The sequence below is a fragment of the Sturnus vulgaris genome, chromosome 1 (assembly GCF_052056855.1).
Source record: "Sturnus vulgaris isolate bStuVul1 chromosome 1, bStuVul1.hap1, whole genome shotgun sequence".
Taxonomy (NCBI): Eukaryota; Metazoa; Chordata; class Aves; order Passeriformes; family Sturnidae; genus Sturnus; species Sturnus vulgaris.
Window position 1 is genome coordinate 106,645,033 of NC_142243.1, and position 27,720 is coordinate 106,672,752.

The 27,720-nt window shown below is 37.4% G+C and overlaps 1 protein-coding gene across 1 annotated transcript in view; it reads left to right on the forward strand.

The window, feature by feature from the left end:
- Positions 1-27,720, forward strand: part of LAMA1 (laminin subunit alpha 1) — a 98,023-nt gene that overhangs the window by 35,426 nt on the left and 34,877 nt on the right. Inside the window, exons 6-30 of the mRNA XM_014871232.2 lie at positions 941-1,030; positions 1,481-1,598; positions 2,645-2,823; positions 4,303-4,408; positions 4,900-5,060; positions 7,903-8,043; positions 8,979-9,152; positions 10,739-10,840; positions 11,535-11,746; positions 12,903-13,014; positions 13,902-14,012; positions 14,773-14,900; positions 15,500-15,586; positions 15,836-16,047; positions 16,558-16,664; positions 17,627-17,807; positions 19,078-19,214; positions 21,631-21,867; positions 22,964-23,107; positions 23,453-23,632; positions 24,230-24,415; positions 24,520-24,647; positions 25,683-25,803; positions 25,946-26,083; positions 27,482-27,603. Of these exons, the coding sequence (XP_014726718.2) occupies positions 941-1,030; positions 1,481-1,598; positions 2,645-2,823; positions 4,303-4,408; positions 4,900-5,060; positions 7,903-8,043; positions 8,979-9,152; positions 10,739-10,840; positions 11,535-11,746; positions 12,903-13,014; positions 13,902-14,012; positions 14,773-14,900; positions 15,500-15,586; positions 15,836-16,047; positions 16,558-16,664; positions 17,627-17,807; positions 19,078-19,214; positions 21,631-21,867; positions 22,964-23,107; positions 23,453-23,632; positions 24,230-24,415; positions 24,520-24,647; positions 25,683-25,803; positions 25,946-26,083; positions 27,482-27,603 (3,614 nt within the window). The remainder of the gene's footprint in view (positions 1-940; positions 1,031-1,480; positions 1,599-2,644; positions 2,824-4,302; positions 4,409-4,899; positions 5,061-7,902; positions 8,044-8,978; positions 9,153-10,738; positions 10,841-11,534; positions 11,747-12,902; positions 13,015-13,901; positions 14,013-14,772; positions 14,901-15,499; positions 15,587-15,835; positions 16,048-16,557; positions 16,665-17,626; positions 17,808-19,077; positions 19,215-21,630; positions 21,868-22,963; positions 23,108-23,452; positions 23,633-24,229; positions 24,416-24,519; positions 24,648-25,682; positions 25,804-25,945; positions 26,084-27,481; positions 27,604-27,720) is intronic.

Below are 27,720 nucleotides of genomic sequence, written 5' to 3' on the forward strand. Positions count from 1 at the left end.
CAAGTCCATAACATTAAAAATTCTCCCAAAAGAGTGAACATAAGAAATTTAAGACCATAAAAAAAATAAGTGTGGAATCAAAGAAGATAGTTTGCTCCAGCTCCAAGCGCCTTCAAAGAAATAACAGTCCAGGAGTCAGCATGTCTGACCACCCAGGGCTACCTCTCTTCCTGAACCAGCTGACATTAGGGTTGCTAGGTCTGAGAGCATTGAACTCTTCCCTTAGAAGTATCCTCAAAAAGAGTTTCTTTTTCATTCCCCTGTAGTACATACTTCCCAGGATACAAACAGGCCAACCATGTTGATACTGCAGCTGTAACTGAACCCAGATGGTCATTTCCTGCCTCTTCTTTGCCTTGAAAATTAAATCCTTTCCTTATGCATGTTGTTTTTGCTCACCACCTGGCAATATTAATGGATACTATTCTGCTGTATCCGCAATTTTTAAACTAAGGGTTTGGATGGAATATTTCACTGGCTACACAGTAGTAGCAAAGAGCTGGTCTGGAAACGAATGTGTAAAGTGGTTTTAAGGAAGGGAGAGTTCCCATCTTAGTCCCCAGACTGACTCTAAAATAGGGCAAATTATTATTCTTTATGGCTTCCTGTAAAGTGAAAACAAAGATTTTTTCTATTTTTGCAAGTACATTTTGACTGAGGTCACATTTGGTGGTCTTTCTCAAAGCTGAGGAATTTTACATGCATACTTAAAAGTTAAAAATCAGTTAGTGTTTCATACCAATAGGGAAAAACATAGGAAAAGTAAAAACTGCAAAAACTGAAGTTTCCCCAAATGGCAAATATTTTCAAGTATTTCTTTTATTTTTCAAGACACAGAGTAGTTGAATGCTGACATTTTATTTTGCAGAGTAGAGCAGGGAAATGTAAATACGTGTAAATGTCTTTTATTCATACTTTTCTCACCTTTGTATTTTTGTAGTACTACTATTCAATAAAGGACATCTCTGTTGGTGGCATGTGTATTTGTTATGGCCATGCTCGAAGCTGCCCTTTGGATGAAATCACAAAGGTATTCTTTATTCTCATTATTTTTTTTTCCAATTAAAAAAAATGTCTTAAGGAGAATGAAAAAGACAAAGCTAAATAATTTCTATGCATAATCCATTGTATGATACATAGAAATTATTTGCTATATTTTTCTTTTTTTTTCAGAGCAAACACATCTGGGTTTTGTAGTGTAACTTTCTTGAAGTAAACTCTTCTTTGGCATTGAATTTAAACAATTCAAGGGGCACAAGACATAGTCTGTCTTGCAGTACAGGAGATTTGCCCCTCCTGTTCTGGAAAGGCTACGTCCTAGTAGTTGATGCACCATGGTAGAGCAGTTCAGTGCTACTTGTGAGGTGTTTGTGGGTCATGCCATTTGTGGGAGTAAAATTGATACTGGGAGACTTTTGGAAACATTGATTGAATTATCAATTTAAAAAATATTTCAAGAAAGTGGATTTTTTATTCTTAGAAATTACAGTGCCAATGTGAACACAACACCTGTGGAGAGAGCTGTAACAAGTGCTGTCCAGGCTACCACCAAAAACCATGGAGACCAGGAACCCTTTCTGCTGGGAACAAATGTGAGAGTAAGTATGCACAGGAATTTAGATAGTGTTATGATGTCTTACTATTCTCTTGTTTGAGGTTGCTTTCATACAGATCTGTCCTAATTTCCCAGAAAAATCCACAAACTATTAACTGTCTTCATGGGATTGTTCAAAGGTAGAGAACCTACTTCTCATCATAAAGGTTCAGATGGTTTTCAATAATCTGTTCAGTGTGACTCCTTGGCTAGTGGAGTTGTCATGTAGTCTTCCAGAGTCTTTTTCAAAGGGACTTGGGGATTTATTGTACTCCTGTAGAAACTAGCAGAGTTGCATCAATCATTTTGTTAGCCACTTGAAATGCAAATTTTATGAATTGATCATAAATTTTGTCAGATGAAGAACTTTGTTCTGATAACAAATGTTTTGAAAGAATCTCCTTATTTGGCCAATTACACTTCAGATTGTCTGACAGATTGACTTAGTCTGTGCCAGTATGGCTGAATGTGTAGGGCTAGTTGGTGCATTTTCTCACTTCACATTACTAATGCATAGCACAAGCTGCAGACAATTAAGAACCTGTTGGATAAAATCTGAAGTTCTGATGGAAAAGAGTCTTTTTTGTTGAAGTCTTTGCTCAAGTCACAATGTCACTGTTCAAACTAAATAAAATTTATACTTATGTACTTTTTTGTTAACCTCTCAGATTTTGTCTATAATACAAATAAGGGAAGAATTAGGCAGGTTTTCATCTATAATGCAGAGGACAGAAGAAGGAACATTATTGCTAATTTCACATATCACTGTCAACAACAGTCCTGACAAGATTGTCTCAGTAGGATACAGAATATTGTTAAAAACAGTGCTGTTAAAATGATAACAGTGGTTTTGAAATTTGCTTACTTGCTAAGAAATATAGTGTATTAAATCTAATGAAGCACATGGCATGGTTAAAGGGAAAAAACACACTTTTGAGGTCAATTGATAGGTTCTACTTACATTTTCAGCTTTGAAAAATGTCAGTATTTTAGGAAATGTTACACAGTGTGAATAAGAAAAAAATTTTTTTCTTTTCCATTCCTTCTCAGAATGTAACTGTCATAACAAAGCAGAAGATTGTTATTACAACCAGAGTATTGCAGATCAGAAAAGGAGCATGGATATTCATGGCCAGTATATAGGAGGTGGTGTGTGTTTAAACTGTACTCAACATACTACTGGGATCAACTGTGAAATGTGTGCTGATGGATATTTTAGACCACCCAAAGTAAGATTTAGAAAATACCATTCTAATGTTTGGTGAACATGGTATCATGCCTATTTCAGCTGATTGATTGTGATTAATATATTGGTTTTTTTATCAGTTGCAGAATAGCTACGAACTATAGAGGTTTTTTGGTTTTTTTGGTAAATGTCATAACGCCAAACTTTCAGAAAAAACCCAAAATGCTTGTCCAGTTGTGTGAGAGGGCAGGTCAAGTTTCTGGAGAAGAAAATTATAAGTGAAGATGACACTTGATATCCTAGTGTGGAAATGTACATATTCTCATAGGAAAGCCATTTCTCCTGGGGGTAAAGCTCTAAAAAGGTCCAAAGTAGTAAAGGTTCACTGTCTTCAAAAGTACAAAAATTGTCTACCATCCTGTATCAGCCCATTTCAACCAGTGTTAAAAAGGACCTGGCTCGAAGACCACAATCTCTGGCTCATGAGATGTTGAAAAAATGCTCTTCTTGATATGATTGTTGCAGGACTTGTGAGTGTACTTTCCAGTGCCACTCTTTGGAAAAAAGGCATAAACTCTACAAGACATTTGTTAAGATGTGGCTGACAGAGTTAAACATAGGTGCTTACATAACTTAACACTGCATCTAACTGCAGTGTTAGAGGTCTCTGTATAATGAGATGTTCTGAACTAAATTTCTACTCCACATGTTCTTGCTTTGGTAGGTTCATGCATATTTTGAAAAACCTGTACTTTAAAAATCTGGCATAAACTGGTGCAGAGAGCAAGGGTGAATCCATAGGAGTATGGCTAGACAGCAGGTACAGCTCATCCAAGGAAGTTAATTGGAGTCAGAGGTTGTCTTAGAGTTGCTGTAAGAAGCATTGAAGAAAGGTCTTCGATCAACTCATAGACATTAAATGTGTATCTAGAAGTCATTACTGATTTGCTTTACAGCTGAAGCACCTCAAAGGACAATTTTCCCTGCAAAAAAATAAAATCTTGCCATATGATTTGTACTGCCTTATATTTCAAAGATGTATAGATCATGAAGTCAGAATGAGTATTAATAGATAAGCTATCCTTCCACTGAACACAGAGCCAAGGATTTCTTTAATTTCCTTCCTCTTTGAACCAGAATATCTTTGCAAAAAGCATCCACTCTTGTCTTGAACATTTCCATATCTTTTGGCAAACCTTCACAGTAGTTAATTGCTGTTACTTTAGAAAAATGTCTATTTATGTTGAATGTGTCACACTTCAGCTTCCAGCCATTAGCAGTTACTATATCTTTGTGCTATTGAAGATCAACTTTTGTTCCCAAATTTAAGCTTTTTCTACCCTGCAATCTTGTGATCTTTCTGCTTGCTAAAGTTAGACTAGTCCCTTTATCTATTGCCCCATATTATCTTTTTCCAGTCTTTATTCATTTTAATTTTGGTGATTGAAGACAGGAAACAGATGTAACTTTACTTTTCCCAGTTAATGACTTGAGAATTTGCCAGAGTGCTTTTATTTTATAGGTTTCTCCCTATGAGGATCACCCCTGCTATCCCTGTGACTGCGACCCCTTCGGCTCTCTGAGCTCTGTCTGTGTTAAAGATGAGCACCATACCGACTCTCAGCATGGTAAGGAAGCAAGAAGTGCCTTTTCCCTAAACTTCCAAGTCTGGCTGTAGGTCACTGAAGTTTGAGGGTACACCATCTACCTTTGAATGGCTGCCTTTTAGGTACCACTTCAAAACACTGGTAAATCTTTGGGAAGCTGAGGCTGAGGCATAACGTAATTTTATGATTTTAAGGTTATGTCAGGTCCCTGAACATGTCCTGTGGGGATTGTGGACTCCTACTTTGTGAAACAGTGTGAGTAGTTGAGATCCAACACCATGAACGCTGTTACAGCTGTCACAAAATTCATTTTGCTGCAGTTTCTGTGCATTTGATTCTTTAAATATGAAAAATAGACAGCGAGACTGACCTTTTGCCACGTGTCTGCAGAATATGACATGGAGTGTAATAAAAAAGGAATGCTTAATTATTTGTACCCTCTGAGACATTTGAATCCAGCCTATTGCCCACTCTAATTTTTTTTTTTCTCTTCTCTACTTTTGCTCTTCAAGGAACTTTGCCAGGCCAGTGTCAGTGCAGGGAAGGTTATGCAGGAGAGAAATGTGATCGTTGTGCATTTGGGTATCGGGGCTACCCAAAGTGCCTGCGCTGTAACTGCAGCCTGGCTGGGAGCATTAATGAAGATCCATGCACGGAGCCTTGTCTTTGCAAAGTGAGTACCAAACTGCCCGTTTTGTTCAACATGGTTTGTTAACTCCTTTTTAATAGGGAAATTTCATTAACTGGGAAAATCACTTCCTTTATAAGAAGTAACCTGGTGTACACCTGACAGCCTAGAACTTAAAACTACTAATTATTCTGTATACTGAAAAATACAGCAATTTATGTTGAGTAGATCCGTATGTTACTAATGTAACATTTTCTATAACAGTGGGCCAGACTGACATTCAAATGAAATAAAACCTGTACATGTGTGAGGCAGGCACAGAGAGTGAGTATGCCTAGCTGGGTTTGGTTTTAGGAATGAGCTGATACTTCTCTTCAAAGTCACTGATTGCTTGTAAACAAATATTGTGTTTAAAACATCTGCTTTGTGTGAAGAAACAGCAGGCATTTGGAAAGAGCTATTGGAACACTTGTACTAGACATATGTATGAAATATGATTTAATTATTCAATTACAAAATATAAACCATAAAAATGTTTAAAAAGAGAGAAGTCTTGCAGCATTTTATTTTTTGGTAAATATCCAAACCTCTTAAAATTTCTTGCAGCTGTAGATTCCACTGAATTTTATTGCAAAACTGTGTTAATATTTAAAGAAGTTACTTAATTTTTGAACCAAATGTTAGAGTAGTTTATGTATTTGTTGCCAAATATGATAGTGAACAGGATAACATGGTTTGTTTGACAATTCTTCTGAAAATTTAGTCCTTTTGCATAATTTATCTGATCCAAAAAATCAAACCTATATAAATAACAGGACTCTGGAAAAACAAAATGGCTCCAATCACCAATTTAAATATGAAAATGGAGATACATGCCTTATTTTGAGCTAGGGTAACACTTTATCAGCCAATGCAGATAACCAGTGAAAATTTTGGTATAAACTAGACTAGAAACTGCCCCTTTTCAGTGCTATGTAGGCATGAGCCTGGCATATAGAATTTTTAGGCCAGATCACAAAGAGTGTCACCAGCCAGCAGACCACCAATGGGGATGAAAGGAGAAAAGTTGTGCACTCCAAATATCAAATGAAGGAGACAGGATTTCTAAGCCTTTGCAGACTCTGTGAACACAGTAGAAAAAGGTATTCTTTTTTTTATATGGTACATTTTGTGATATTTGATCTTTCCTGAAACACAGCTCTTGAGGTCTAGTCATTGGGTAAGATTTTTATTTTTCATTGAGAAATAAATAATTTCTGTCTAATAATGTTAGACATTAAGAAATGCGTGATCCAAATCCATCCTGAAGACTGAGAAATAAAAAAGCTAAAAAGAGCATACAAATACTATTTCTGTAAAAATCCAAGATTTTAAAATCCCATTATATCAGGAGGCACTTTGCCTGAGATTTTTCCCAAGTTTTTGTATGAAGAAATAGAAGCAGCCATCCTCAGCCTTTGAATCAGACTTGGAGATTTTTAATGTGTTTTGCAAACACAGGTTGTACTTTGCTTTCCAAATCACATAACCTGGCTGTCTAGAGAGGTCTTATGTGAACTTGACATGCCAAACACTGTTCCAGAAGGAAAGACAGTTGGAAGTCTCAGATTTCTTTCTGGTAAGCCTGAAATTTGCTCCATAGGACCAGATCTGATGTAAGTCTGCATTCTGGAGTCATTCTTGTCACTGAAGTGAAGGTACCCTGGTAACTCTTCTGAAAGCAGAATTTGGTCCACAGACTTTGCATTTCACATGGCAATGCAGAGCTCATATAAGCCTCCTCAAAACAGTAAGACAGTTGTGCTTCACATGGATGCCTTGCAGTCTTAGTGTCCTAACCATATGTATCAGGGAACTTTGTGAGCTGTTCTTTAAAGTCCTTTTTGCCTTTGTAGTGGGATTTTCCCACTTGTAGTGAGATTGGAGAGTGGTGTGTGTCCAGGTCTTGTCTTGATACAAAGCTAGGACATTATCAGAATCTTGTCCCTAGCATTAGGAAATGTTCTGTATCTTAGTGTGTGGAAATGCCCATGGAGATCTGCTATTTACACAGCTTTGTGGAAATTAATCAAATATTTTCTCTGCTGGTTTGTTTGTCAGCAGCAATTGTCTAAACTTTTTTTTAAGAAATAGCCACATACTTGCTGCACAAATATTTTATGATTAAAAAAAATGGGTACAGAGTTTTGGATATTTTTTCTCTGTAAATTCTGCATTGAAAGAGGTTTGTAGCTGTAGGCTCTGAACTATCCAATTAGCATGGTAGAAGACCAATGAAAGGAGCTAAAGGACTGGAGCACCTCTACTTCTGGAGCAGGACTTTCTGTACTTTAGCCAGAGCATATTGGGTGGAAGAGTTGCCAGCTAGCACAGTGTGGTGTTCTTCCAGGAAGAGGTGGCTGCAGTAGTGGGCATCACAGCATAAATATTACAAGATGGCTGAGAAATTGCTCTCTTGAAGCTGGCTGTGGTGGCTCCAAGAGCCTGGCCTTAAAGGTGAACTTTGTGGATTCTATTTGGTGAGATATCTGAAAGGTAATCTATTTGGATTCAGAAAACATGATAACTTTTCTCCAGGGCAGTCTACAAAGTCAAGCTACAAGAGAAGTAGACTGGCAAGCTGGCGGAAGCTGCCTCTGAGATGAAATTTTACTACAATAGAACCCTTGCTGGGGCTTGTTTAGATTTTGATGAACTGGCAAATTCTGATGAATTTTTCCAATCAGTTTCGTTTTAAGCACTTAGTGTTATTCAGTAATCCTGCTGTGCTGAAATGTGTTTTCTTTTGTAACTTTCTGAATGCTGTTATGCCTAAATCCCACCTAATCCATGGTATTTGTTACCATAATAATGCTGATGTGAACCAAATGTTATATGCCTTTGACAGGAAAATGTAGAAGGTGAAAACTGTGATCTCTGTAAACCAGGATTCTACAATTTGCAAGAAAGAAATCCTCACGGCTGCACAGAGTGTTTTTGCTTTGGCGTCTCTGATGTCTGTGACAGTCTTACATGGCCTGTCAGTCAGGTATTTATATGTTATCTCCATGACCTAATATTCTTTCTTCAGGCAGCTGTAAAATGTACTATGCTTCTCTTTGACACGTGCCCAAGTTAACTGCAAATTCTGGTATGTGTTTCCTTACAGAGGAATGGATTTTCAGTATCATTGGGCAGCCCTGAGGTAGTCAGCAAGTCATCCCATGCAGGCTTTGGCCCTGCTGGCTTGCAGTAATATCAGAAGAATTGGGTAGTGAAGGTTGCAATAATGCACTGGAAAAATGAATTTTTTTCTGACTGTTAAAGTCTTTTTTCATACTGAAGAGATAAACACAAACCCATTTCCTTGCTCTCATACTTACTGGACAAAGCTATTGGACTTCTGGAAATATGGCCAATACTCTTTCTTAACAGTGTTTATAAATATTACTGTCTTCTGATTAGACAGTTCTTGAGTTATGGGGCTTTGGGGCCATTCTTTTCCCATCAAATTCCTTGCCACACTTTGGGTGTCCTGTTTTGTGTGCAGCAAAAAGGGAGGAAAAACATATCAAACTGACTTAAATTCTAATATGATTGAATAAAACTCCCTCTGTGAGAAGAAAAAAGTTCTCTCATCTTGGGACTGTAGTTTTCGCTTTCCTCCAGCTCAGCCCTATCTATAAATGGAGACAATTGGCCTTGAAGCCTTTGAAATTCTGTGTTTCTGTCTCAGAGAGCTGCATAGGTGTAATGCTAATTTTGTTGGAAGGATGAAAATCACGCTCATTATATTTTTATTCCTGTCAAATTGAGAGGTGGAGACCATCCTAGTCTGAAGTGGCATATTTGCATATATTGGGTGTCAGACTTGGCTAATGAAAGTGTTTTAGATCCATCAGGTTGAATGAATATCTAGGAAGAGGTGAATGCTTTTTCAGTGACACAACTACCTGACTTCCATTAATATTACTACTCTTGTAGGTTTCAGACATGTCTGGATGGCTTGTTACTGATCTATACAAAGCAAGGAGAGTGCAGCCTCAACGAAGCCAATTTGATGGACCCCATCAAATAAGTATTAACAACACTGAGGCTGTGAAAGTACTGAAAAATACTTATTACTGGTCGGCACCTGAGGCATATCTAGGAAATAAAGTAAGTACTCAGCTAAGAAGTGAAAACTCCTTCATAGGTTCTCTGTCTTAACCATAACCTATTGCTCTAAATATATAGCAATTAAAGATTACACATAAAGCTTAGCATTACCAAACTTCTCACTCGAGCTCTGCTTTTTAAATGAGAATGTTCCTGTGCAGGTATGCCCAGTACCCTCTTTTTTGCTTTTTGAGTTCATCCATCTCCCCACTTCCTTTCCTGCCTATCCTTGACACAATATAATCTCTCTTGAATGTTACTGACTTACATGATCACAATTCCCATGCACTTGGTTCCTATCCCAAAACTTACGCCCTTTATGCCTTGTCCCAATAACAGTAGATGGGACCATTAAAATCTATTACCTGCTTCTTGGCCATCTTCTGTTTCCAAACACCTAGTCTTTAATTTTTTTCCCTGCTTACCAGCTGAAGCTCTAGGTGTGTCCTAGTTTTTGCAACAGAATCACAGAATAGTTGAGATTGGAAAGGACCTCTGGGGGTCATCTTGCCCAATCTCTGTCCTCAAGCAGGGACACCTAGGGCAAGTTAACTAGATCATGATCAGAGAGCTGCTTCTGAGTATCTCCAAGGATGGAGACTCCACGACCTCTCTGAGCAACCTGTGCTTGGTCACCCTCACAGTAAGTGTTTCCTGATGTTCAGCAGGAGCCTCCTGTATTTGTGGTCATTGCCTCCTTTCCTGGCACTGGGCATCACTGAAAAGAGCCCAGTTCCATCCTCTTTGCACCCTCTCATAAGATATATATATATATAGATATATATATATATATATGTATATATATTTATAAGATCTCTCTGAGACTTTTGTAAGCTGGGTAGTCCTGCTACCCTTGGTCTTTCCTCATATGAAAGATGCTTCAGGTTATTAATCATTTTAGTGCCCCTTTGCTGGACTCTTTCTGGTATGTCCACCTCTCTCTTGTACTGAGAAGACCAGAGCTGGAGTCAGAACTCGAGCTTTGGCCTCACCAGTGGTGAGCAGAGGAGGACCTTGCAGCCTTACCTGCAATTATTTTCAGTCCACTCTCTGCCCATGCAGCTGTGTTTATTATTAGTCTAGTGACACAGTAAATGAAAACAAGTGTAAGAAGTATAACATTAAGGAGCAGGTTTTGCACAGGGCAACACTCACTCAAATTCTGATTTCTTATTAATTTAATATAGGTTTAACTGTTGGTTAACTTCCTTTGTAGTAGTCAGCAGCAGCTGTGGGGCGAAGGACCCTGAAAGGTGGTGTATGGAACGTGAAAAACTCCAACATGCTGTGCCCCTTGGCTAGGATGGTAGTGTGTACACCTCAGCTGTCTGTTCAGAGTCCTGTTAGTGTTCCAGTGAATGAGGGCACTTACCTGAATCACCTGTAGAGCCTTGAGCTAGCTCTCACCACCTGCACAGCAACAAGCCAGCTCTTGTCCCTGTGCTGACACTCATAGCATGCTAAACTTTTCCTGTAAAGTGGTATTTGCAAGCCTGCAATTGTCTTATAATTTGGACGTTGCACTGACCCGTGTAATTTCTTCATGTTGGCTGGAGGTTATTGTGTTGTTCTTTTTGTCATTTCAGCTCACAGCTTTTAGTGGAGACTTGAAGTATACGGTATCTTATGACATTCCAATGGAGAGTGTGGACAGTGATATAGTGTCTAGCGTGGATGTCATCATTCAGGTGGATTTTTTTTTCAACTTGTTACTATTCAGACATTACTAAGAATCTATGAAAGGGTTAAAAAATAAAATAATACTTCTATAGTAGTAGTTTTGTCAGTTTTAAGTCTCTTGAAAGTCACCATCAAGATTTATTACTACTCATTTCTGATTTTCTAATCCATTTGTCTGAAATTGTAGGTATGCAACACTAGTTTTAAATGCTAAATACCTAGAATTTAATCTGTGTGTATATGGGTGAGTTGCTTATTACCAAATGTACAAAGCTTGTATACAAAACAAACTGCAATAAACTGTAAAGACTTTTGCTTATGAAACAAGTGAGTGTTCTTGCAGATTGCTTACTTTTCTAGATTTCTGTTGCAGTTAAAAAGGCTCTATACTTAATCCAGGCACCTCTAAAAACATTATTTTTTTATATGTACTCAGCAATAGAACAAAGGAGAAAGGAGATTCTGATTTGTAAAGGTATTTGATTTTGCAATTCAGTTTATTCTTTTACAAAAGAATTCTGAAGTCTCTGAATCAAGAGAGAATGGGATTGTAGTCTTGAAGCCACAGAAAATGTCTTTTGCTTACTTAATGCAAGGAATTTAATTTGATTGCCTCTTCTGTGTATTTGACACTAAATGTTGTTACTTAATAAAATTTACATGCAATTATGGAATATGTTTTCTCTTGTCCCTTAATTTCAGGGTAATGGGCAGATTCTGAGTACAAGAGCAGCAGGCTTGTCATTACAGCCATACGAGGAGTATTCTAATTCAGTGAGATTTGTATCAGAGAATTTCATAGAGTTCAATACAAAAAAGGCAATAGACCGGGAAATGTTGATGACTGTTCTGGCAAATGTGACCCATCTTCTGATCAGGGCCAACTACAACATTGCCAAAAAGGCTGTGTACAGGTAAGTGAGATAAAAGATTCAAGTTAATCCATAAACTTCTATTATTTTTTTCTGCATATGAATCATGGCTCTTATTGGTAGTGTTCCTGAAGCTTTATGTTAATAATTCCTAGAAAAAATGTTGTTTACTGTATTTTCTTAAGACCAATCTTTGTCCCCAAAACACAGTCATATGGAGTGTGAGATAAGGGACATTTGATTTTAAAGATACCTGATAGCAGAGATGTTGTATTCTGCTTTAAAGTAATAGTGCATAAAAGCCTTATTACAATGGCTGTTTTTTTAGAGGGAAATGCCTCCAGAACTCTCTACAGTATGTGGCAGGTTAATCCATCACTGACTATTGAAAACCTATCAATAAAGACATTGATTGTAATTTCTTTTGATGTTTGTTTGTGGATGTTATTGAGACTCCTCTCTAAGGGAGGCCTTAATAGGAAAATTAGGCTGCAGTGGATTAGCTGATCGTTTCACAGCCTCAAACCAGCATTGGCAGTATCTGTGTCAGATACTTATAGATCTCTGTTTTACCTCTTCTCCAAGGTAACAGGAATAACGTTATATTGGTCTCAAGGGAATTGGCTTCATCATTGACTCACTTAATTTCCTTACACTCACTGACAATCTTTCTTCCTCATTCCCTAGAGCATGGTGCTGCTAATAACACTAAAGTTATGGATATATATCTCCATATGGGCCATTTATTAAAGGGTTGGACTTGATGATCCCTTTCAACTCAAAATATTCTGTGAATATTCTGTCATTTGGTAGTATTTTATGTCAATAAAATAGGAACTGATACCAAATTTGCTTTGTGCACTCACACCATTCTGGTGAAATTTATGGTCATTTAGGGATAGTGTGTTCACCTTCATGGAATTTTTGTAAGGATTCCTTACAAAAATGTTACCTGTGGCTGAGAAGGTTGTCTCTTCCAGTAACAATAATGATAACAGAAGACATCTACTCCCGGGAGGGAAAATGCTGTGATAAGAGTATGATCACAGACTTCTTACAGAGGAGATTTGTGCCTGTTCCTCACTTGTCCCTGGCAGGGAGCAGTGCTCAGTGGTGTTACCTCCCCAGAAGCAAACTGTCCTGTTGAAGATTGTGTCTGGGGAAACAAATGATGTGATGTTTTCCTGCTTAACCCTAGGCTGGACTCTGTGACCCTGGATACTGCAAGTGAAAATGTTATAGATCTTTCTTCAGCGCCAGATGTGGAATTCTGTGAATGTCCTCAGGGTTACACAGGAATATCCTGTGAGGTAACTTCTTACAGTGTTATGTGTATGCAAAATTACCTCCTATTGTAAAGGATCTAGGTTTAAATGCAGGCTGCCTTTAATTAAACTGCCATTAAAGTTTATGTTGTTTGGTGATCTGCTGCCAACTATACTTTATACAATCCCAAAGGTATTTTCTTTCAGATACTCTAAATGGGATTTTAAACTTATTTCTTGAATTCTTGTTCATGGCACTAAAAAATGATGATGTGCTTCAGAATATCGGTGTTGCAGCTGTTAAAGCTCTGTGAAGCTATTTTGAGCTTACCTTACTCATTAATAGCACTTTTTCTAAATCTGGATCATATTCAGTTTATTCCTGTTATGTGCTGTTAAGTTTATGGAGGCAATAAGGAACCTTAGCAGGGAAGAATGATAGCTTTTGGAAGAGCCCACGAGGGTGAAATGCATTGTGCAAGGTGGTGTCTTGTGTATCTGAATATAAGATTTTGAGAGGCACAGTCCTACTGCAGAATAGCAGGAATTGTTTTGACAAATAATTTCAGTATGAAGCCTTGTGCTATAGCATTGTTAATGATTCTGCAGAGGTGGTAGAATATCTTTTCTATTGTCACATAATCAGGAATCTCACATATTCAACCACAAAAAAATTAACTTTCATGCCTCCAGGGAGCAAAGGGAATCAAAGTTTTATGGAGTTAATTCTTATCCTCTTTATCCAGTGCAAGTAAAAAACAACCACCAGAAAAGAGTTACAGTGACATCAATAGGGTTGAAAGAGCATTCAATTACCACATTGTGAATGGATTGGATGGTGGGTGGTCGGAAATGCACTCTTTGAAAAAGTTTGGATGTGTATTTTCAACACACATAGTGCTACTGCTTTTTCTCCCTTCATTTCTCTTCAGTCCTGTCTCCCTGGGTACTACCGTGTGGATGGAATACTCTTTGGAGGTATTTGTCAACCCTGCAAGTGCAATGGGCATGCAACTGAGTGTGACATTCACGGTGTTTGCTTTGTAAGTCATCCTTTAAAGTGTTCTGTGTTTTAAGCATCTGTTTAGGAATTAGGAGAGCATTTTTACCGTGGGAGACAAATTTACAGTGTGCATAATTTCAAGCTATGGGTACCAAGTGCTTATTTTTGTTGGTTTTTATTGTTTAGTTCAGAGTATGTTTCAAGACTCCATAAGTGTGTTTTCCAATAAAGAATTTGTTTCAGTTTATCATTTCAAGTGGGGAATAGTCAGAACTAATACAAAAATGCCATCATGTACTGGCTGATAAAAATCTTGACTTTGCTTGCTGCAGGTTCCTGAAAAGAACAAATTTAAGTGGTGAATATCTGTTTTCAGTTATATGTGCATCTTCCATGACTAACACCAGTGAAAATTGCACATCACTTTGTGAAGAGAAAATTTAGCTCTCAGATCTCTTCTGAAAATTAAAGGTTACTGGAATAAAATGGCTGGTGTTTACCAGTAAAAACTATATAAGTTTGTTACTGTAAATGTGTGCAATATGCAAAATATATGTAAGTATGTGTAGAGGTAATGTGTCTGGTTTCATGACGTATATTCTAAAATGCAGGAAAAAACAATCAGAATTGTTACAACTCAGAAAAAAAAATCAAACATTTATTTTCAGAGTTCTAGGCAGTTCTTCATGGCTTGAAGAATGGCTTCCTTGGTATCACACTGTGTGCAGACGGCTGTAGGAATCCCTCAGGGGCCAAAAAATCAAGAGAAAACACAGAAAGATTTTTTCTATGTCTCACAGGCTTGTCAACACAACACGACAGGACCTTTCTGTGATCAGTGCTTGCCTGGCTTCTATGGAGATCCATCCCAAGGAACATCTGGGGACTGCCAGCCTTGTGCATGTCCTCTGAGTTCTGCTGCAAACAAGTAAGCTTCTTATGCAGGGCTGTCTTTTCCATCTTCAGCAAAAACAGAAAGTGAGATAAAGAAAAATGTCATGACATCTGAAGGAGAGAGAAAAGGACATATTTTTTCTTCATCTTTGTTTGCGTATATCTCAGAAACATTCCTTTTTGAGGCAGACAAATACATAGACTAGGCTAAGAGAGGCTAAGTGAATTGGTATGATTTTGCATGGTGGATGAAAGTAATAATTCAGCCTGTCCTTGAACTTTGCACCAAAACCATGGTTATCTTCCTTTTTTTTTCAGAAAACAGTAGAAGGACAGAAGTGTTGTATCTGAAAAAAAGGAGCTCAGTACAGCAATTGTACTGCTTTGCTAGAATGAAAGCCAAGTTTTTAGGAAGTTTTAAAATCTTGCTTTCAAAGTAAAAAAAACTCCAAGAGTTTTTGAAAATGATACCGGTTTTTTTGACACATTGTAATTTTGAAAGCATTGATAAACTAGAAAAAATTGCAATCGTGTGTTTATATAGCTAGGTGCAAGGAAGGGTGGATATTGAATGTTTGCAGAAGTCTTGTGATTCTGTGCATTGATACCAAGTGCCATAAATCTTGTTAATAGTTTCAGTCCCACTTGCCAGCTGAATGAAGAAGGTGGAATTGTCTGTGACAAATGTCTTCCAGGCTATACTGGTTCTCAATGTGAAAGGTATGTACACTAATTTTGGGTGAAATATCTATATCATTGCCATCACTAGGTGTTCGTCATCCTATCTTCCTTGTATTGTTCATACCACATGTATGGAACATTCCTAATAAAATTTTCCTTCTTATTTTGTCTTTCACTGTAATACAGAGACACTTTAGATTAAAATTTAATAGGAAAATCTCCCTTCAATGAGGAGAGTATATGACATGACCACACTCCAGCTGATAAAGTTTCTAAACTCTGATGCAGGTGTGCTAATGGTTACTATGGGAATCCTCTTATCCCTGGACAGTCGTGTGCTCCTTGTGAATGCAATGGCAATGTAAACCCTCAAGAAGAGGGCCACTGTGATCCCTTCACAGGACAGTGCCTGAAATGTCTGGGGAACACAGCAGGTCATCACTGTGAAAAGTGTGCTGATGGATATTATGGGGATGCAGTGATTGACAAAAACTGTCGTGGTAAGTTGTTACTTTTATTATTTTCAACACTTAAAGAACACAAAAATGTAGTGTTCACGTGCAAAATGGATGGGGACATGTGCACCTTTGCTGAAAAAGTTAATCTTCAAGTTGTGATTTGGCAAGTGCAAGTTGAAAAACTCTGGGTTGGGTTAGGCTGAGGGAGGGGAATGTATTATGTTAGCGTTTGACACTTGGTATCCCTGGAACTTACTGGCTTGCTTAACACTGTCCCTCCAATGACATGCTGTGCACACTTCCTACTTCTGAAAGTCATATATAGGGCTGGAAGAAAAAAAACTTCTTAAATACAGATATTCAGAGGTGTTTCGAACTGTTTTTTGAAATTTTTGTCCAAATGCACAGGCATTTCTGGGATATATTAGCATCTGTGGGATATAAACAGATGAAACACATCGTATACCAGATTTTGAATAATGTATAATAATGAATGCCTACAGAAACACGTGAATAATTTTTTAATTTGGTTTCTTTTTGTCTGAACACAAGCCTGTGCCTGCCACGTGAATGGTTCCCTTTCAAGTACTTGTCAACATGAGACAGGCGTCTGTTCCTGCAAATCAAATGTAATTGGAGAAAGATGTGATAAATGCTTGGTAAGCAGATACATTACCTATTGCTAATGTATATATTTTCTTGTCTTCCTCTTTATCTATAAATACTGATTTGAGTAGATACAGAGAATAGCAGCAAATGGGTTCGAGGGAGAGGGGCCTGTTGCTGGAATGGAGACCAAAGTTTATCTGCAGAGGTTTTTGTGGCTGAAAATTGCTCTGCATGTGCTCCTTGCAGATGTGAAGCTGTATAATTGATTCAGCACCCTCCTGCATAGGGCTGTTCAGGCTGGTACTGACAGAGTGCAGTCAAAAACCAAACCAAACACTGTTAACCTGAAGGAATCTTAGAGCTGTGCTTCTATAAAATTAAGTCTGAGTAGGGAATATCTGAAGAAATGTGGTTGGTGATAATAAATACATCGTGACTGAATGCCAACAAGCAATTCAGCTGAAAGGCAGGCCTGTTACAAGAACAAGCAGATATTCACTGGTGATACAAACCAGCAGTTTCCAGTCTATGCTAGATGTAGAACTACATCAGAGACCAGAGCAGGAATTCTGTGCCCAGTTGCTGCCTTTTGTTCCATTCCAGCTGAATGACTTTGAACACACGTGCACTAGGTCACTGACCTGTTCCATTCTAGGCTTTCGTTCATAGTCCAGGTATCTGTGCTTGATCAGCACAGCCCACCCTCACCTCCTTCAAGTCTTTAAATTAGAATAACATCAGACTTCAAAACACAGTGTCTTGCTTGTGAGATTAGAGTACCATGAGAGTATTTCAGGGCTGAGTTTTTCACCCGAGTGCATATTGCTTTATAGCTGGCAACAGTGAAGGAATAATGCCAGGGAGTCTTTCCACAGCAGTCATGCAATGCTGGCCAAAATTCATGCAGGTCAGACATCATGGGGAGCAAACAAGAGAAAACAAGAGTGTATATTGTAGTGTTTTCAAAAATTTGTGAAACATAGCTCCAATCTATTTATTTCTTCTCCAACAGAATGGGTATTATGGGCTGCTTACTGGGCTTGGCTGCATTCCCTGCAACTGCAGTCAGTTTGGCTCGGTGTCTGAGGACTGCAATCATCAGGGACAGTGTCACTGTGTGCCAGGAGTGGCTGGAGAGAAGTGTGATCGTTGTGCTCATGGCTTTTACGCGTTCCAGGATGGTGGCTGCACACGTAAGCTCTAATCCATGATCCTTCCAGAGTTGGTCTGGAATTTCAGCAATACATTGTATGTTGAACTCTGGCAAAGGTCAGTTGTTTTGATGACGATACGGAAGAATCTGTAGGAAGGTCTGCTAATACTTTGATTAAGCTGGGGAACAAAACGTTTCTTTGCTCACTGTGGCTCCTTGTAAAAGGTGGTGACTATGAAATAACTCATAAAGGGTGCATGAGAGAAATATTACATCCTCAATACCTCCTTTGTCTCTTTATTACAAACCCCTTCAGTCCTTCAAACAGAATGAAACTGTTTTTTTCTGCAGTTGGGAAATTGAAGAGCTTCTACTCCTAAAGATTTTTACTTTAGTTTTTAATTTAACTCTTAAATATGTTTTTCATACTTTGATAAGATGTCATTCACTCTATTTTGCCATCATCACCTGGCTGTGTACAATTTTTAATCATGATAAGGAAGAAATTGTTCATCTAAAAAAAGAACATACCATCAAAACCTAATTTTTCATGTTAATAAGATACCCTTTTCAATACAGTATAGCTAAAGGAATGCCTGCCTTTTATCCAGCCAGACAAAACCACTTTTTTCTTGCCTCAAACAGTACATTAAAATGAAATATGCAGTGAGATTGTGATAAGATTGTTTCGAAATGAATATACTTTGTCTTTACTAAGAATCAAAGATCCCTTGGGTACATTTAACAATTTCATTACTGGAAATCACTTAAATGTTACTAAAAAGATTAATAAAATTACTTCCCTGAAATTCTGCTTTTTAACTGGAATAATATTTTGTTTCTTAAATTGCCAAATGCATCCTGCAGTAGTTAGTTATTATAAAAATAGTTATCCATCTCTATTATTCAGTAAGCAATTATTGAGATTAATCCTTTCATCTGCTTGAGAACATCAGCACATCTCCTGATGAACTCATCATGTGTCTTCTGCAATACAAGTTTTTTCCTACAAATGTACTCTACTCCAAAAGTAAATTTGTGTGGTCTTGTTGATCCCCCTCTGGAAGTGCAGCACTGCTTTTTGGAACACCAGGCAGGCTAAGTCAGTAAGCAGTAATGGGCTTCCAGTAAAAAGATGAAATGTCACTGTGGTCATGATTTGTTTCTCAGTGATCAGAGACAGCAAGGAGTTCCTGGTGGAATAGACAAATGTACTGCATTAGAAAAGTAAGACTATTGGTGGTCTTGGAGTTTCTTCTCTGTAGTGAAGCGTGGATAAAATTACTCATTTGGTCCTGTTTCTCTTGCAGCCTGTGACTGTGCCCATACTCAGAACAACTGCAATGCTGATTCTGGCCAATGCATTTGTCCCCCTCACACTCAGGGACAAAAGTGTGAACTCTGTGAAGAAAATTACTGGGGACTCTCTCCTAAACTTGGTTGCAAGGTATGGTATGCTGGGTGAAAAGCCATGGCTGTTGAAAGCAATTTGCTTATACAGATGTCAGAATTGGACTCTTGTTTGGAGAACCATGATCTTTATTCTGTCTCAAAGTGTTAATGCAACATGCTCACATTAAAACAAAACCCAGCAAAACAGAAGATGGCACAGTGTTTATTGTGGTACCTTCTAAGAGGGCTGTCTTTGAAAATACTATCAGAGTGCTTATTCTGGATAGGTGCATAGTTCACATTAAAATTGTGAGGTGATTATTCTAACATTTAAGTGTTTAAATAGTGGTATTAAACCAGATTTATAGCAGCAACGGGCAACTGGGAATATAGTTTCTGTGCAAATCAATAAGTGATAATATTACGGATTTAAGAGCATTGGAAGTGTCTTGAAACTTACTACAGGCATTTTCTCTGAAAAATTTATAATTAAAATGGTATAATGTAGTTAATGTTTCATGGATGGAACATTGGTAGCTCCCATTATCTCAGCTTAATGCTTATGATTAAGCAATAACATGCCAAGTCAGTGCAGATCCAAGGAATAGCGACCATTTATGCCTTTAGGTTCATGCAGTAAATTCCTGTCAGATATGGCATTGGTCCAAAATATTTTGTAAATGTTGAGATTTTTAAAAGCCTCAATTACATGAATGTAATGGATAACTTCAGTGGAGAAACCACAAATACAATCAACTTGACAAGGTCTGTCATTACATGCAGTAAGCACTTAAGAGTCAGCCAAATTGGTATCCTTTTTCGCTCTTTAATTTTTTAGAGTAAGGATGATAAAGTAGTCCTAATAAGTCTTCAGAGTTAACCATCTTGGTCATTTATAATAACATAGTTGGCAACTGGTCTTTAAACCACAGCTTTGTTACCTGTCAGCTTACTGTCATTCTTACCTAATGTACTGCAAATACAATGTGCTGTACATTTGTGCATTTCCTTTGAGGTGCTCCTCTCATAGGGTAATTCCACAGCACTTGCCAATGATCAGGTGTAATTAAATATGCAGTTGCTCACTTCTGCTAGGTTATTTATCATTCCTTTTGGTTGCAGCATCACAGTAATGAATGTGAAATACTCTTAAGGTATTTTAGATCCTTTTTTGATGCAACAAACAGTAATGTGATCTCCAGACAATAGTCCCAACAGAGGGATATTTCCTATGCTGAATAGTCATATGTGGTAGTTTAAGATCAGGAACAGTGTCTCCTGGCAAACCCAGGAGAGACTCTTTGCATGCTCTCTACATGGATATAATGGGGGAGATTCTGAGAAGCTCAGACTGTCTGTTTTTGCAGCATGGAATGCATAAGTGGTTACTTTATCTGACTCTGTTTCTAGAGGTTTTCTTGACATTTAGCATCCATTTCTGTGTGCAGTAGTGTAGCAGGAATTATAGTACTCAGTGCTAGAGTAAAAACTGCTTAATACAAAGAGTGCTGTGGGTAACCAGCAAAATTGTGAAGAATGCTAAAGGATAGACAGTAATTCTTCTAGAACTTGTAGGTCTTGGCATGCAGGACTTGGCAAGATAAAGGCTTTTCATCTCAAAGAGATCTGATGAGGAAAATAAGTCAGGGAAAATACAGAGAAAATGCTCACAGTAGATGATGATAGATGGAATGTACTTTTTACCTGATCACTTAGAAATAACCACAGACCAAAACTGGGCTTGTTAAGCAACCACAGATAAGAAATTAAGAGTGAAGGCTAATCCAGACTGCTTCAAAAAAGAATGACAAATAAAGTACATCCACTTTGCATGTCTGTAATAACAGGTTCATATTACTGATTGCATAATGAAGGATGCACTCTGCCAGGAAACAGTTTTCCTTTGATACTGAACTGCACTGCATGCTGAGCTTCCCACCTTTGGGATGCCATGAGATTCTTGGTCCCTCATCAAATAGAAAAAGTAGCTTGAGCAAGATGCAGAAGCTATTAATGCTTCTTGAAATCTTAATGTCAGTTTTAAGATTTTCCTTTCTGTCATATTTATAAAATGATGATGCTTACAGATTTCTTTCATTCAGCATTTATACGATATTATTTACTTTACTTGCAGTACTCAATTACTAGTACTGTAATTTAAGTTTTTAGATATATTTTTGTTTTCTGGAAAAGAGTCCTTCAACTCCTTTTGTTCCCAACCCACATTTGGGAACCAACAAAGCTTCTAGCTTTTTGCCACCTGCTGTTGACTGTAAATGCAGCTCTTCGCTAAAATACAAACCAAACAACTTCATTTCTGTGTAGAATTTCTTCTCTTTTATTATTGTACAGTATTTGTTGGCAAGCATTGAGTTTTAAGGTTAATTTTTAAATTTACTGTGCTGTTTCTATTGTAATTTTTTTTTTTTCCAAGATCTGCCATTTATGAACATTTCTTCTCTTCCACTAAGGCTTGCAACTGCAGCAGCACTGGTTCAGCCAACCTCCAGTGCGATGTGTTGACAGGTCAATGCCAGTGCAAAACTGAATTTGGAGGACGAGACTGCTCCAGGTGTGCCTTGGGCTACAGGGACTACCCGGACTGTGTTGCCTGTGACTGTGACTTGAGTGGAACCAGAGCAGAGACGTGTAATGACACTGAAGGAGTTTGTGGTTGTGAAGAAGAAACTGGCATCTGTACCTGCAAGGTACTGAATTATTCACCCCCTTCTGGGAAAGCATTAGTGTTTTCTAGACATTAATTGCATTGAAGTCAAGGAAGATACAGGGCTGAAAGGACTTCAGAAGGCAATCTGCATCATTTATGAGTACATCTAGATCACTGCTAAAGGATTTTCTGTGACAGATCTTACTATCAGGAAAAATTGAAAAACAGTGAAGTTTTTCTGTTCGTACACATTTGGTTTTATTAAGTTTGGGAACAGCACATTAGTTCAGATGATGTAGTCTACTTTTTTGAAATTTCAAATTATAATGATAGGAAGAAAGCAATAAATGCTAAATAGAAAATCTATTTTTTTTTTAAATATGTTTATGTTGCAGTTTGAATTAATTTCCTGTGCTGGAACCAAAGGCAGTGCTTAAGAATAACTCAGATATATTGCTAATAGTGAAGTTCAATATTCTTGTATATAGGAAACAGTAAAAACACAGATAGTATAGATTTTTCTGAAAAGATGGGAATCAGTTCTTGAAAGACTGAGTGACAGAAAACTTACTTCAAGATAACAAGTTTATGCCTTCATAGGTGTCTGTCCAATCTCTGATTAAAGGTACCAGTGGGCATTAACTGTAGTTTTGGGTGTTTCTTGAGGTCCAGCTTACCAGCTGGGAATTGAGTGCAAAAATAGACACTTAGGAATAGGTTCCTTGATTCCTATTCATACTGAGCAGTTTATTTGGCTTTTGGAACTCATTTTCCAGATGAAGGTTTGGGAGGAAATTCTGTCTTGAACTGAAATACATAGCTCCTGATTTTTGATAGGCAGTCAAATATACGAGTTTAACATAAATGTTCTGTGGTTGTTTGTGGAGGGTTTTGTGTGTGTTTTTTTTGTTTGGTTTTTTTTTTTTTTTTTTGAAAGGAAGAAAGCAAAACAGCATTGGAAAATAAAGAAAAAAGTAATGTACTGCACAGTAAAACAGATTGCATACAATAATTGATAGTCTGCTCTGAAGTTTATGTAGCAGCTAGTTTTTCTTCCAAAAACAATCATCTTTCATTTAAATAGCGAAGTATTATGAGTGTGCTGTCACTTTTTTTTTTTTTTAAATATCCTCTAGGAAAATGTTTTTGGTCTACAATGCAGTGAATGTAAACCTGGAACTTTTGGTCTGTCTGCTAACAATGCACTAGGGTGTACTCCATGCTTCTGTTTTGGGATGTCCACATCTTGTTCTGAACTAGAGGACCATGTGAGAATTCCTGTAAGTAAAGCAGTATAACCACACAGACACAGTTTGCTGTTATCCTCATGTTAGGTACCACACTGGTGTGCACATTTAGTGGATCAGGCTGAGTGTCCTGACTGGCTTAGGGGGCCAGTGGCAAAGATCAGAACAGAAAAGAAAGCAAATGGCAAATGGTCATACTCTTACTTCTGAAACCTTGCATTTCACTCTTCTCTTCTTAAAAAAAGAATATCAGATGTGTTTTCCAGTTTCTTGAGTTGGGAGATTTATTACTCTAAATGGATTATTGACTGTTTCAAAGCAACTAAAATTGTAAGCAGGATATTTTATTGAAGGAATCTTTTTCTCTTTGTGTCACAGATAACACTAACTCCAGATCAGGCTATTCTTCCTGTAGTAGCTCAAAGTAACCTGACTGGAACAGTGGAAGGAGTATTTTCACAATTTCCTGATGTTTTATTGGATGCTGCCATAGTCAGAAAATACTTAAATACAGAAACATTTTACTGGAAGTTGCCAGAGCAGTTTCAGGGAGACCAGGTAAGAACATTAAATAATTGGAATGCTTTGTAGATAACTTTGTTGTCTAATAGACACTCCTTTACCCTATAATAGTAACTTTATCTTCATAACATATTTCTATGTTAGTTCTATTCTTGTAGGTCATAATATTGTAACTATGCAGTGATAGAACTTATAGCTAGCACAAACAATATATTTACATTACCCTTTCCTAACAAGATTTTTCTTGACCCTGTTAATTGGCAACACCCATATTTAATTACTTCACAGATTCTAGAGGGGGGAAACAGTGATATATTTGGTTTCATTGTAGAAATCTGAAAGAATTTTTGTACTTGAATCAGTATATAGATCATAAAATCTCTGTTGCTTAGGAATTGAATGAAAATGGAGAGCACACCTTGGGAGAGTCTAGGTAAAGAAACTAAGACTGCTTTTTAGAAATATGTATTTAACCTTAGTGGAAAAGCCACTGAGTTTAAGTCAACTTTCATGTTTTATTGCTAGTTCTTCAAAGGACTGGCAGTTTTCCAGTCTACAGATGATGTTAAGATATTTTCAACTAGTAGCTCAAACCTTACAATAAATAATAGTAATAATTTTTAATCCAAACAGCTCATGGCCTATGGAGGGAAGCTGAGATATACCGTTGCCTTTTATGCTTTGGATGGCTTTGGAACCTCAAATTTTGAGCCACAGATTCTAATGAAAGGAGGTCACACCAGCAAGTTGGTCATCTATGTAGACATCCCTTCTCCAGAAAATGGAGTAAGAACTGACAAAGAAGTAGAAATGAAGGAGGTAAGCCAAAGCACAAGAGGAGCACAGCATGACCTACCAAGTAAACTTGAATGTTCATGGTTTTAATAATAAATAAATAAATAAATCATGTGTTGTTTCCCTAGGATTCTTGGAAGTATTTTAACTCTGTGTCTGATGAGCCTGTCTTACGTTCTGACTTCATGTCTGTGCTCAGCAATGTTGAATACATCCTTATCAAGGCAGCTTATGGCCAAGGATTACAGCAAAGCAGGTAAAGCAACCTCTGATTACATTTATTTATTTTACTGCATTTACTGTAATTTAACTTACAAATTGCCCCATCTGAGCTATATGAAAGTATAGTAAAGACTTACCTCAGCGAAGCTTGACTTTTTTTATGACTTTTGCTCTTCCTCTGACAAGAAAACATTTGACTTTTAATAGCAGCAGAATCCCTATTGAATTCTATTTTGTGAAACACTAAATAACTCTGCTGCTTACTTTGATAGGAAGACACACAAAGGAGCACAGGCTGATGATGCAGTGTTCTGCAGGACTGATTACATAGTTAAATATTTTATATTTTCTAAAATATTTCTTTCCCATCATATTTTTATGGATATTGAATTTTTTGTTTCTTTTTTCAGTTGAAGCACATGGTCCCCTGAATTCTTGGGTTTGTATCAATCTAGGTGTCTCCTGTAGCTTGACACTCTGGGCAGTGGTAATAAGATAGTCCTACCTCAGAGTAGTAGCTTTTATTACAGTTTTGTCCAGAACTAGGTTATTAATGAGAGGGAGGGATGGGGTATCATCATTTCATCTGTCAGTCTGGAAACTAACAAGACAAGCAAAGATGCATCCAATGAAAACCCATTCTGTATGTCTTCACAGCTCTGAAGGAGTCTGATTACACCTCCAGATTTTGTGATATTTTTGATTCACATGCCCTCAACTATCTTTTTGTTAGCTCTGTCCAAAATTGTGTCATGAGACAAATGTATGTAGTTGTCTAATATTTCTGAAGAAGAATTACATACTCTTACATGGTGGGTTTGGGAAGTTTTCCAGACTGAGAGGGATCAACCTTTATTACTTTTAATAATTTCTGATGTGTTCAGTTGTAGATTCTTAAATCCCATAAATAAGTAAAAAATCTTCAGTTTTTGAGATATTTGCATGGGAAATTAAGGAAGATTATGTATTGTAGCCCTGATCTTGAAGCATGAAAATGTTTGTGGATCTTGTTTTTGGCGTTCATGCTTCTTTACAGATGTTCACATTCTCTTCTTCATGTATCTTGTAGAATTGCAAATATCTCAATGGAACTTGCAGTCAAGTTTGAAGAAATGCATGTAGGCAGACCTCTAGCTCATCTTGTAGAGCAATGTAGGTGTCCTGCTGGTTACACTGGATTTTCCTGTCAGGTACCTAGCCCTTGAATCCTTTTTGTGTGTCTAATAGTGTGAAAGTAAAAGAAAAAGAAATTACTTAAATGGCTTTTAAAATTATAGCTGCTGATAGTTGTGATATTTTTTTTTTATTTTATTTTACTCCCCTTACAACTAGAGCTGTGCTCCAGGATACTACAGGAGAAAGCATACAGAACTCAATGTAAGAGAGCCTCACACTCTGATAGCACCTTGTGTGCCATGTCAGTGCAACAACCACAGTGAAACCTGTGATCCTGACACTGGAAAATGCTTGGTATGTACATCTTAAACATTCTTCTATTGATTTCACCTGAGCATACAATGGCAGTGACCTATCCAAGGAATTTTTAAGAGGAGTATATGGCTGTACCTCTTGGACAAAATGTGATTTTTTTTCTCCCTCCACAGCTCTGAAAGATGGAAAATCTGAATAGTTTCCCTTAAGGTTCATTCAGTAAATTTAGCAAGGTTTTGGGGCATTAAGATACTCAAAATCATTAATTATTTTAGTTTTAATTTTACTTTTAATATTACTTGTATATTGGTTGAGTTTGTCTGTTTCTCAGCTAACCAAAGAAGGCATACTAAGTTCGTTCCCTGGCATTGCTCAGTATTTTTTCCTAATATTTTTCACCAGTTGTTCTATTTTTCCAGTGGTGAGTGGGTTAGTTCAAAGTCAACTTCTGCTGAATTCATTCTTGAAATTAGTTTTAAAGTGAGTTTCCTTAGTCCTTCAGGCTTTTCTAAGCCATTCTTCTGCTTTCAGGTTTGTAGAAAAGGATGTATCTCGAGTGAAAACTAAACTTCTCACTTTTACAGGGCTAAAATACATAGGTCTTTCACAGAAGTGAATATTCATCATTCTTCCTCTTAGTTTCATGTTGAGGGTTAGCATCTGTGTCTTGAGATTACTGCTCAGACATTACCAGCTGAGTGGTGTAGGCAAGAGAGTTGGTTTTCACCTGCTTCTGCTCCCATAAAATAGGAGGTTGCATTTCTACTGTTTACCTCATCAATCAACCTAAAATACACTCTAGCTGGTATATGAAATACAGAATAAGAAAAAAGAAAGGGTAATAGAAAAAAACTTAGGGAAAGCAGAAAAGTGTTTTTGTTCACTTGAGGGACTAGTCATTTAAATTGTGTTTATAATACAAATTTAGTGTTTTAATATTAATAGCACTGGTTATTAATCAGTACTCTTTACAAATTAAATGTAGTGTCCGTGAATCCTAACTGTGGATAGTCCTCAGCATTTGCTGAAATTCTGAAACAGAAAAGCCAGATATTCTGTTAAATTTTTCCTTTTTTTCCCTTTGTTCTTTGTTTGTTTCTTATGTTTGGATTTTTTGTTTGTTTTGGGTATGTTTTAGGATTTTTTGGTTTGTACTGTGCTGTCCTGACCTGAATTGATGAATAGTAGCAAAAATACATAAACTTTACAGAAATTTAGAAAAGAAATTAGGTCAACCTGCCCGAAGGGCCATTCACATAAGAGAAAATACATTGGCATTCTGTTTGCATAAAAGATTTTTTCACTCGGAGAATGTTGACCGGTGGGTAGTGACATGTAGAGATTATTGTTGGAAGCTGTACACATGTACTGATAAAGTAGATAAATGTACTCCTGTTGTTTGTTGTTGCTTTAAACCATCTGAATTTTGTGTCTCAGAACTGCAGAGATAACACAGTTGGTGGTTACTGCAGTGCTTGTGCCCCAGGCTACTACGGGAAAGTAACTGGATCTGCCAGTGACTGCTCTCCTTGTGCCTGTCCCAGAGCCAACCCTGTCAGGTAGCCAGAGCTACTAAATCCAGTGCATGTTCTACCATTCCCATTTCTTGTGTTGTACTTCTAACCTCCTCCTCCTCCTCCTCCTCCTCCTCCTCCTCCTCCACTATGGCAATAGGG